Consider the following 12,260-nt stretch of genomic DNA (forward strand, 5'->3'; position numbering starts at 1 on the left):
AATAACCATACAACTCTCGCTGACGTAACCCGTGCCGCGATAGCCCTCGAAGGCACTTGGCCTATCTCCCGACTGCCAGTCTCCCTCCCACAATTCTACCTAGAGGTGTGGAGGTCTTCAACCGGTAATGGGGTGACGTGGGGTCAGCACGTCGAACACTCAGCCGTTATATAAGATATCCGAGACCGGGTTACGCTACTCACTCGTAGCTCCCCTAATTCCTCACGATGGTGGGTTGCCACCGGTCCTATACACACTCTGGCTGACACCTTTTATTAATACAATCGCAAGTGGCACTAGTCAGAATCAACGGTAAACTTTTCCCTGTCGTAGTTTTTTTCTTTCCAAACGTTGCATCTCTCTTACCAAATCTCCCCATTCCAACCCTTACTGACTCCCTAACTTCGTCTTGGGCCTACCTGTCAACGTTGGGCGAAACAAGCCATGAGTTGGCCAACATACTAGTATTATAAATATGGTTTAGCCATTGGAACTCCATCAAAATTCAATTTCAATGAGGAGCATCAGATACATGTTTAAATTACAAAATATTACCCCGAATGTTTGTGTTAGTAACGTGGTGGTGTTTTTTTTTAAAACTCCTGTACCAACTGAACGAACACTTATGTTACTGTAGGATATTTTCTTAAGGCTGTATGAGTTCATTCTAATGTTTGACGAACAGTGTTTACGCTATCCAATATTTGTAAATTCACGGATATGTGTATTTGATTTGCAATCGCGTGTGCGTAGTGAAAGTTTTAATTTAAGAATAGCCGTGATTTTTTTTTTACGTACCTTTGCTTGGTATGTAAGTATGAGATCTTTTTCTACATTAGGGATATGCACAACACACACATACAATTACGCCTAAAATTACAGTAATGGGATTTTCGGTGGATCCGAACACACTACTCGTATATATACGCCCTTGTTTCGTGTTTGTGAATACAATAAAACTGTGAGATGAAGTGAGGTTTTTCGTTCACTGACTGAACCTCCCTCTAATCAGAGAGTCTGGGCACGCCCATGCTGAGATGAGCTTAAAGCAACAATAGCGGAAAAAGAGAAAACCGCGAATTATGTTCGCTGTGAAACCCACAATCTAATTTTGAACGATGATGCATGTAAAATCACTGATATGAGACAGCTTTACGAATCCGTAGAAAAATTATACAATTTTTAGGTCGAATTGGAAAGTAATTGGCAACTTTCAAGTTTCAGGTACGTTTTAAAAATGTTGCCCAACCCCATGGCCTTCCAGATTTCAACAATCATATCATTAGGTTATGTCGATGTTATGAAGCAATTTTTAAGAATAATAATAACACCAAAATACAAAAGGAAACAAAGCATGCGATCAAAGATGCCAAAAAAGGCTAGAAAAGTTTGAATTTATTATTCAGATAATGCTGCGAACAAAAATAGTTGCAAAATACATTTGGTGTCTCAAGTCGTGGTATCAGAAAATGTAAAGTTGAAAAAGCTTCGAACTTCATTTCAATGTCGTTATCCTAATACAGACAATATTTTCAGATAGCATTGTCGTCGGCTGAATCGGTAGCTAAAACATGAAGAGTTGAACTAAAATTTAAAACAACAAAAGATGCAGCACGAAAAATTAGTAAATCGCGAGATTTATTTTAGAACAACAGTATTTAATGCTTGTTTGAACATAGTCATTGATTGGATTGATCTTGCTTGCCCAGGGGCCTCCCCGATGGTGCGATGGTAGCGTCGTCGCCTTGTAATCAAGGAGTCCCGGGTTCGATACCCGGTGGAGGCACATAAACCGTAGGCCCAGTCCCGATTAGTCTTTCTGTGCATAAAATGGACTTCAAACAACAATCCAATTTCAATTCAATTTCCTACCTTGTCCAGGAAAGAGACAGATGGAAGGCTTGTATTGCTGCAGCCATAAACCTTAGGGTTTAAGAAGGCCAGAGAGTTAGCTAGTTCGCTGAACATAATCCTTACTCAACTTAAAAAGAGTTCAGCATAGTTTTTTTACAGTTCTTGTTCCGAAGCTTCTACATCTTCAAACGAGGAACTTCATACTACAGTAATTCGTAACAGTATATAAAATCATTGAAAATATCAAGTACAAACAACTCCACATCCCAGACATTTATCCATCACTTTTTCAGACAGGAAATATCTAGAAATATCTGAGGAACGCTTTATCAGACATTGCCGAGCTTCCTTGATCACCATCGTTGTAAACAGGTGCAAACAATTGCAATCAAGGAAGAGACTACAGGTAACTGATTCGGCATTATTAGTAAATTCGATCGGAATAAATGTCTGGGAGAACGGGGCGAGAGAACAGGGAGTTACGAACATTGCAGAGAAAGAAGCAAAAGTGTGATTCGAGGAAGAACGTGTTGAAGCTATTCGCGAGTCAGACTCTTTTGTACAGTCACGACCATAACACTCTTGGCAGCACTTCAGCTACTAGACAAGAGACAGGTATACGTTTTCACATTAGCCATGCTGATCCAGTCTGTAGGGGTTTAAAACTCAAGCGTTGTGTTTTGTCATTTACATGTGTGTTTAGTACCTCTCGCACCTTACCATCAAGCTTACCACAAATAGCGAGTTGCTCCATAATCAAGGATGAATGATGAGTGAGCTACGCCAACCCAGTTCGATCTCACATACCGAAGGGTGTGCTACGAATTGCCCTGTAATTTCTGGAAAATCACTTAAGTCAAAAAATGCAATTTTACAGTAAACTGTTTTTCTATGTTCATTTTTTAATAGCCTACATGACAGTTATGATGTACATGGATCATTACCATCATCACCGTTTAGAATCGTTACACATGCCCAATATAAAATTGTACCTGTAATATTGTATTTAGTGTGACTTAAATGAAAGCAAGATAAAATTGCAGTTTGTGGTTAATGTGCCCTGTTCTGAACACCCTAGATTTAAGCTCTGAATTTCCTGATCAAGTTCAGGAATGCACTGAAATATGAAATCACATCAATGCCTTCCTGATCATAGGAGTGCGAAGACCCTCTCATTAGGTGGGTGGCAAATGCTTTGATGAAAGTTCAATCGGAGAAAGAAAAACCTAATTTCATATCACTGTTTTATTGTATTGATGAGTGTGAAACAGGGGTGTATATAGTGTGTGTGTGGACCTACAATAATCACTGAATTAGAGGAATTCAAACATTAGTGGCACCAGTGTTTTTGCCCCTCCTTGATTTCCGCTTTCTGTGGTTCAAAGACTATTTCACATATATACATGCTTTCTTAGAGCAGATTCAAAACAACTACATATAATTTATTCATTTCCAACAGTGACGGCGATTGCGGGAGCTTTGAGGGAGGGGACACCCCCCACTTTTCCACTTTTTGTCTCCGAACTATGGCTTCCTAATGCAAAGTCTTGTCTACAAAGAAAAAGTAAACTGTCCTTGACACCCCCTCCCCACTTTTGTCACCCAATCGCCGCTGCTGATTTCCAATGTATGGATATTTTTTTCTGCAAACACATAGAGGTAACACAACTAACGAATAAATTGTGTGGTGGTGTTAATAACAAGAAATTTACTACTGAACGAAGTTGAATATTTCAATTTCATAGCAAATATTGCACCTTCTTCCCCCTCCGTAGTAGCTTGGAACTTTCATCGGCTTGAAAATACTTATTTTTTAAAAAAAAGCATAATACTGTTTAATAACGGTGATAAGATTCCTCTGCACTAAATTTTTAAGTGAGAGTATTAGGAGTGGCAACTGCCCCCTCTTGCCCCCCCTTCCCCCGTGCGCAAGCCGATGTTCTTGATAAGTGCTTTGGCAAATTTCTTCTGGTTGATAATTCTACACTAGTTTCTAGTGTTCCCTATCTATGTTCTGTTTGTTTCTTACACTTCCCGTAACTGTTTCCACAGCAGAACAATCTATGTTCTGTTTGTTCCTTAGGCCTTCTTTAGACGAAAGCATATTCCTTAGCATTTTTCTTAACATTTATGCCATGACCAAAATACTACCGTGTAAAGTAAGAAATGTTGTTGCATTCCAGATGCCATGACATATTTCATCGCATTTTTCAAGTAGTGTTTCCCACGAGACGGGACAGACTTTTTAAAATTCGGGACGGGTCGTGACTGACCACCTGTCGAGACGGGACGAGACGGCTCCTGAAGAGTCTCGTCTCGTCCCAAAGTCTAGAAAAATATAAACAAAATAACTACTCAATTGCAAATATTTATCGGAATCAAGCATTTTCTTTGGAAACCCAAAAATCTTCTATTACATTAATAGAGATCTGTAAGATTCCCCCTCGAAAAATCCTAATTCGTCACACGTTGTCCGTAACGAATTTGCCCAGACTTTAGCTTTGTGTCCCTGTATCTTCCTACTGAAATTTCCCTCAGAATACCTTAAATCTGGCAACTATCTGCTACCCCAAGAGCTCTCTTCCATTCATCCTTGCGCAAAACGATCCGGAGGTAGTCACTGCCATTATTTTCTACGGCCCTGTTCCAGCCATACTGGCGACAATCGTCATAAAATTTCTCGCCCAAACAGACCTTTCTTTCATTTGCGACCCTCTTCTCAAAATCCACAGCAACCTCGAGTGCTGGTTGCAAACTTCAAAGATTTTGCACTAAAAACCTAGGTAAAGGTAAAGTTCCAAGTGCATATAACACAGTGCCATTAAGGCACATTTACGGGATATGCGGGAAAGGTCATTTTGAAGGCCAAGTGATCAGCATCACACTCCGGCCGCTTTTGCCCTCCAGGATTGCCCCCTGCACCCATTGATACGAGGCTGTTGAACCCCGGAGCTGCTTTATGCGGGGACAATGCGGAATAATTCCGACCTTTATTCACCCACTCCGGGATTCGGACCCGGGTCTCCCGCCTGACAATCAGGCGCCCTAACAACTACATCACCGTGGCTCTAAGAAGCTAGTGCAATTAGATACTCTGCTTTGACGTAACGAACATAAAATTGCCTGAAGTCATAGGAGTAATAAGCGACATGAGACAGCAACAAGTGTCGCTTGGAAATGAACCCACAGTAATAAATGCAACCTTCCGAACAGAAGCGACTAGACCGGCAAGCGGCACGTGTTGCTTTGTCGCTTGCGTGTCGTTCGGACTGGGCCGTTTTTAATAGCTTGCATTGCGTCGCCTCTGTCTGTTGGAAGTGAATTCACAGTGAAAGCTTGCTTATAGACTAAGGGAGATTTCACATCGAAGCGACACGCGACCCGTAACACGTGTCGCATCAGGATTCCACCAATCGAACGCAGGTTTGTGCGGCCTGCCATGCTCCTACGCAATGAAACGTTGCTGTTCATTGGCTCGTTCCAAAGCAACATGTGTCGCGTGTCGCTTGTCGCTCCGGTCTGAAATCTCCCTAAAGGAGCGTGTCGCTTGTTGCTTTGGTGTGAAAACCCTGTGTCGCTTCAACCTGAAAGCTATCTTGTGGAAATTTCACACCGAAGCGACAAGTGACACGTATAATTCACACCCAAGCGACAAGCAACTCAATCCTCTTCAGTCTGAAGGAAAACATTCACCCCGCATCCGTGAACAACGAACCGAGGCTACAAGAGACACGTGCAGCTTTTCGTGTGTCTTCTGTTCGAAAGGTTGCATTGACTACTGAAAGTTCGCTTCCAAGCGACTCGTGTCGCTTGTCGCCTGTAACTTTGGTGTGAAGAAATCATCCTCACAGCAAACTCTTTGAACCGAAGCTTCACGTCTCGCTTGTCGCTTTCTTGTTGTTCTGCTTAGGCCGTTATCTGGATGCCGTATATACAGTATAGTCGCGAGGGTTGTTATCCGCGCATGCGCGATGAATGCTTGCTTATAAACTAAAGTGTCCCTGTCGTTCTTTGCTTCAGTGTGATACTTCCATGTCGCTTGTCACATTGAACAAGTCACAAGAGAGAAGCGACAAGCAACATGTTTCGCTTGGATACGAACCCTCAGTAAACGCAACCTTCCGAACCGAAGCACTACGTGTCTCTTGTAGAATCGACTCGATCTGTTAGTACTGCCCGTGCGGTGAATACTTTTATCATAGACGGAACGGAAGGGGATCCTGTCGCTTGTCACTTCAGTGTAAACCCCCGTGTGGGTTGTCGCCTGTCACGTGTTCCTTCTGTCTGAAAGCTCCCTGCGTGAGTTTTAAGTATTATTTATTATTTACTGAAATTTTCAGTACAGCAGAAACCATTTTAAACCAGAAAAGAAACAACAGTAAAACAATAGACTAAGATTAAAAACACAAAATAAATGAGAACATAAAATAAACAAAAATAAAACAAGCCAAAACAGTACCAAGGTAAATAGATCAGTTTCACAAAAGCATTACTTATGTACAATTTTTTCTATGTTGCTGATAAAAAATGAATATGAAGTGAAGATATCTATTTGGTTTGAGATTATATTGAACTGATTCAGTGGCCTATGGAATAGTGATCGTTGTATGAGTGAGAGCCTGGGAGTTGTAGTATGGAAAGTTTCCTTGCTCCGTGTTTTATGTCTAGGCACTCTGAGTGAGAGTTCGTGGAGTGGGATGCTGCATCTTAGGCTTCCATTTATGATCTTGTATAGCAATTTCATATCTGCAACGTATCTACGAGTTTCTGGAGTATTAATGTGCAGATTTACAAGCAGATCTCTCTCTTAGGCAGGTGTCTCAGGGCAGACACTCTATATCGAACGATGGAGAGGAAAAAGCTGAGAACACTGTCGATCTTGGAGGTATGAGAATGGGCAGCCATGTTCCAGATTGGTGAACAGTATTATAGAAGGGGGGGCACAAATGTCTTGAAGTAGATGGAGAGTGCTTTCGGGTTATTGATTTCGGCGAATCTGTAAAGTGGGCCTAGCATACCCATTGCCTTTTTTGTGATGGTTGATATGTGATTATCGAAAGTTAGTTTTGAATCTATGAGGATACATAGAGTAGATCTCCGTGTTGTGCTTCTTTTGCTAGAGGGAGGGAGGTGAGTGTATAATTACCTTGAAGAATATTTTATTTCAATGAAATTGTTATGTATGAGCATTTAGAAGGGTTTGTGGACAGTTTCCATCGCTTACATTATTCAGAGAATCTGTTAATGTCATTTTGGAGAAGTTGCATGTCTGATGGCTGTTTTATTTCCCTCATAATCTTGCAATCATCGACAAACATTAGACTTGTGCTTGAGATGGGGGAATTAAAGAGGTCTGTGAGATCATCCAGATATAATACAAATAACAGAGGGCCAAGAACACTTCCTTGCGGCACACCAGATATAACAGGAAGCCAGTTAGGGCCTCCCCCATGGCGCAGTGGTAGCGTCATTGCCTTGTAATCGCGGGGTCCCGGGTTTGATACCCGGTGGAGGCACAGGTGGTTCGGATCCCACTTTAAAAAACTGTAGGTCCAGTCCCGATTAGCCTTACTGTGCATAAAGTGGACTTAAAACAACAACTCAAACCAAGAAAGCCAGTTAGAATGAGTTCTAGGAAGTATAACGCGTTGTTGTCTATTTCTTAGATAGTCTTTCACTAATTTTAACGTGTTTCCAGTGATGTTAAATCTGTTATATAATTTATGCAGTAAATAATGGTGATCCACTGAATCAAAAGCTTTGGACAGATCAAAGTAAACAACATCTAACTGATTACGATTAGTAATTGCGTTTATGGCACAGGATTGCATAGAAGACAGATTGGTAAGGCATAAAGAATTTGGAAGAAAGCCGTGTTGTGCTGGGTTAATGTAAGGGAATGTGAATTTCAGAAGTCTTTTTCACAGACAATAGCAAGTGTGGAAAGGAGAGAAATTAGCCTATAACATGTAGTATCGTTAGCATTTTCAGATTTAAAAATAGGAATTATATTTGCTTTCTTCCATTGAGTGGGAAAGCAGCCTTCAGAGAAGCACCTATTGTGTAACATTGCAAGAGGAGTAGCTAGTGAGTGAGCTGTTTTTTGAAGGAAAATATGCTTGTGCTCGGTGAGAAGAAAAGGATGTAAGGAAGTGCGAGACTTCACCTGGTTCTGTAAAGACGGTAGAAAGAGAGTGAGAGAAGATAGATTTGAGAGGCGGATGATCTAAAACATCATTGGAAATAAAATTATTTTGAAATGTTAGATTGAATAGTTCAGCTCTATCATTACCAACAGCTGAAATGTCATTGTGTGTTACTTCTAACGGGATGCGCTTGGCTTGTCCCCGTGAATTTATTAATGTCCAGAATCTCTTTGAATCAGTAAGGAGTTCGCTTGTGACTGTGTTGACATATTCGGTGTATTTCTGTTTCATAAGGTATTTACTAAGCTTTCGAAGTGCTTTGAAAGTGTTGTGTGTACGATGGATAAAGAGTGGATGGGAGCTAGAAAAGCAAGGCAGATTCTATATATTATCTAGCTATTGGTAATCAACAAACTTTATTTGATATACTCATATTCTTATGATTAAGGAATCATATTTATTCTCACTATAGCTACAGTGAGCAAAGTGATTACAGGTTTAACCAATTTTCGAGAATAATATTTGTGATGTCTCCCAGTTGTAACTTTTGTTGGCATAATATCCTGCATTACTTTCACGAGACGAGACGAGACGAGACAGAACCCCTTCGAGACGAGACACGAGACTGGGAAACGAATATTTTCGAGACGAGAGACGAGACGAGACAGCATTTTAACGAGACGAGACGAGACAGACCAAAGTCTCGTCTCGTCTCGTCTCGTGGGCAACACTGTTCTCAAGGATAGAACCGGCTTTATTTCCGTAGCATTTTTCGTAGCGTAACCAATCAGAAGCGACCTCATGGTCACCAGTGGAAATGTAATGGCGGTCGCGTGAGATGTAAACAACATATCACTTCACACTTTCAAACGACGATAACTATTCAACCGAGAGGAATATCGCTTCGTATTAAATGGTTTTAGGTAGAGAAGAATGGCGCTGATTAAATACATACTTTACAACGTTTACTGTACACGTATGGAAGAATATTTTAGCTTTTTCAATTGTAAAGAACCTGCACACAGCATTGACGGTGTAACTCGACGTGTCGTTTGTGCTGTATGTATTGTAATTGAAACAGCTAACCGAAATGTTCCAAAAAATGCTTTCGCGTAAAGTACTATCTATTACAAGATTTTTGGAAGCATTTACGTAGCATTTATGCCAGCAAGAATGTTAAAGAAAATGCTTTCGTCTAAAGCCGACTTTACTCTTCCCGTAACTGTTTCCACAGCAGAACAACCTATGTTCTGTTTATTTCTTACTCTTCCCCCTAACTGTTTCCACAGCAGAACAAACTTTCTCAATATTGGAACGTATACAGAACCTGGAGTAGTATGAGTGAACCCAAACTTGTAAGACACTATTCTCAGTGTTGTTGAAAGGGCAAGATCTATTGTTCTCTCAGCCCAGAAAACTCGACTGGCTTTCTGTAAAGATGGTGTAGTTGTTTTTGCTTCTTTTGCACACACAATTATCAAATGTATATAAATTTTGATCGATGATCCAGGTACAGGTTTGAATAGTATAATTATGTAAGTCTATTCCCAACCAGTCGTTGAAAGTAAGGGGGCGCAAGGCACCACACACAGAGGGCGCCAGGGCTTAAAAAGACAAACTCAGAATAAGCGACGGAGAAATTTACGCTTGAGGTGAGAGGGGAATGGAAAACTATACAGAATGTTTGTTACTCGACCCTTGTTACCATTTAAAGATGGTAACAAGACATAACTGAAATATTATTAAGTATGTTAAACTTTTTTTTTAAATCAGAAATGCAAACCACGAATCTTTAAAAAATCGAAGGCATACTCGAAAAAAATAGTTACCATAGCTTATCGCAGAGTTATTATTATTATAATAATATTATTAAAATAATAATAATAATAATAATGATAATAATAATAATAATGAACCTTGGCTCTACAGCCCTCGAAGGACCTTGGCCTATCTTCCGACTGCCAGTCTCCCTCCCACAATCCTACCTAGAGGTGTTGAGGTCTTCAACAGGTAATGGGGTGACCTGGAGTCAGCACGTCGAACCCTCAGCCGTTGGAGGAGATTTCCAAGACCGGGTTAAGCTACTCACTCGTAGCTCCCCTAATTCCTCACGTTGATGTAACGCAGAGTTGAATAAGTTAAATTTTGGTTAAGTCTTTTTTAGGTAGGTCTACTGATTAATTTTAAATTAGAGTTCAAACTCGAGTATCAATAATTATTAATCCAACAGTAGGTATAATTGCATCGCTCCCGTAAAAATTAATAGTTTGCCTGTTAATTTACGAAAATTGTACCCGACCGTTTTTTATTTAAATTTGAATATGCGTTCATGCTAAATATAGATTATGATTATACAATGTATCCACCGTTATATACGGTCGTTTTTTTAGACCGTACCGAAAATTGACGGTTATTTTTCCAAGCAATTTTTGTACGGTGAAGGGACAAATCATTTCTGTGGATTCAGTAAGGCCTATCATTATTACTACAAGAGGAGGACGGAGGTGTGAATTTCGTAGAACTTTTTGTAGTATCAAAAGGCACACAATTCGACAAGGAAAAATTAATTTCAATACTTACAGCATCTTTTTCCTCACCGTCGCAATGGACTGTTGCAAACAGCAGTGTGGTCAGAGAAACTGCAAAGATGATGTAAGATTTCATGTTGCTTCTTCAGTTGGTAACCCGTGACTGATGATAACGTCACAAGAGCTTAGTTTTTTAATACCATCGACTATATACGTTCAATGGGATGAAAATCAAGCCACGAGCTTATTATACGTGTGCTCAGATGAAATGTCTGCCCACAACGGATGTGCGTGCAAGAGGCTTACAAGGCCATGAGAACTGAATAGATGAATTCCATGAACATTGATGTTCACTCCAAGTAAAAAAGGGGCGGAAACATCAGTTTCGCTTATTACTTTTGACATTTACCTCGTTACTGCTTCCGTGGTTCAGTGATTAGGAATACCCACGCTATTGGTGTAACGAACGATTTCGAAGACCTTAAGTGGGTCCCCCACTCTTAAATTTCTACAACATTGTCCACTTCGCTAATTCAGGGTTCTATAAATATCACCATGCGATAAGGAATCAAGCCACACAAGATAGAATATTAATTACGTAGAAGGAAACTGAATCATAAATCACCATATTGATGCTAAACTATGTCTATTTGCTGTAGATTCGTGTCTTTTACGGTTTTCTGGTGTGATGTTTACTTGACAACTTAAAAATAATTATTTTGTATCGATTTTTGTAAAGGAGAGTATTTACACGACCTAATATGCTTAGTTACGTCACAGGCATGTTTATTCCTTCAATAAGTCACACTTTATTTTCATACCATTCTCTCTTTTCTGTTCTATCTTCTTTTTTCCTTTATTTTTATTCCCATCCTTTTCCTTTCTCCCTCTTTTCTTCTCTCTTCTTCCCTTCTTCAATCTTTTTATCTTTTTCTTCTCTCTTCTTCCCTTCGTCATTCATCTTATCTTTTTTCTTCTCTCTTCCTCCTTCTTTCACTCATTTTTTCCTTCTTTCATTTAGCCTTTCCATTCTTTATATTTCTCTTCTTCTATCTTCATCCTTTGTTTCTGTCTCCTCCTTTTTCCACTTCTCTGTTTCTCTTTCTCTTCTTCTTATTCTTCTTTTGTTCCTGTCTCCTCATTTTTCCACTTCTATCTTTCTCTTTCTCTTCTTATCTTCTTCCCTTGTTTCTGTCTCCTCCTTTTCCCCACGTCTTTCTTTCTCTTCATCTATCTTCTCCCTTTGTTTCTGTCTTCTCCCTTTTCCACTTCATTCTTTCTCTTTCTCTTCTTCTTGCTTCCTTTATTTATTTTTATTTCTTCCGTCCTCCTTTTTGTCTTTCTCTTCTTCTCTCTTCATCTTTGTTTATTTATTTTTCTTCCTTCCTTTCTAGTTTTCTGAATATCTCTTTCTCTCCTTCTTTCTTATTTCTTTATTACTATTATCTTTCTTTCTCTACGATCTATGACAGGGACAGTACCAAAGCGATTGTCTCAGAACTAATACCAAACTGAAAACATCCAGTTTTGTAAACATAATGAACGTGCGCATTCGAAATGAAAATAAACAATAATTTAGAAACTTTTTCTAGCATCTCATAATTCTTGGTTTTAACCTTTAACATATTTTGCTAATTGCAAATGTTGCATAACCACCCCACCACAGAGGTCATTTTCTATAAAATTCTGTATATTATATTAGGTTAGAATTAGGCAAGAAAAACCTCAGTTC

At 39.7% G+C, this 12,260-nt stretch overlaps 1 protein-coding gene across 2 annotated transcripts in view; it reads right to left on the reverse strand.

The window, feature by feature from the left end:
- LOC145980679 (general odorant-binding protein 56h-like) overlaps positions 1 to 10,821 on the reverse strand; it is a 29,912-nt gene extending 19,091 nt beyond the window's left edge. For both annotated transcript variants that reach the window (XM_083113737.1, XM_083113736.1), the window contains exon 1: positions 10,581 to 10,821. In XM_083113737.1, coding sequence (XP_082969863.1) covers positions 10,581 to 10,664 — 84 coding nt within the window. In that variant the 5' untranslated portion in view covers positions 10,665 to 10,821. The remainder of the gene's footprint in view (positions 1 to 10,580) is intronic.
- Positions 10,822 to 12,260: the final 1,439 nt, after the last annotated feature.

The sequence above is a fragment of the Lepisma saccharinum genome, chromosome 28 (genome assembly GCF_977018435.1).
Source record: "Lepisma saccharinum chromosome 28, izLepSacc3.1, whole genome shotgun sequence".
Lineage (NCBI taxonomy): Eukaryota > Metazoa > Arthropoda > Insecta > Zygentoma > Lepismatidae > Lepisma > Lepisma saccharinum.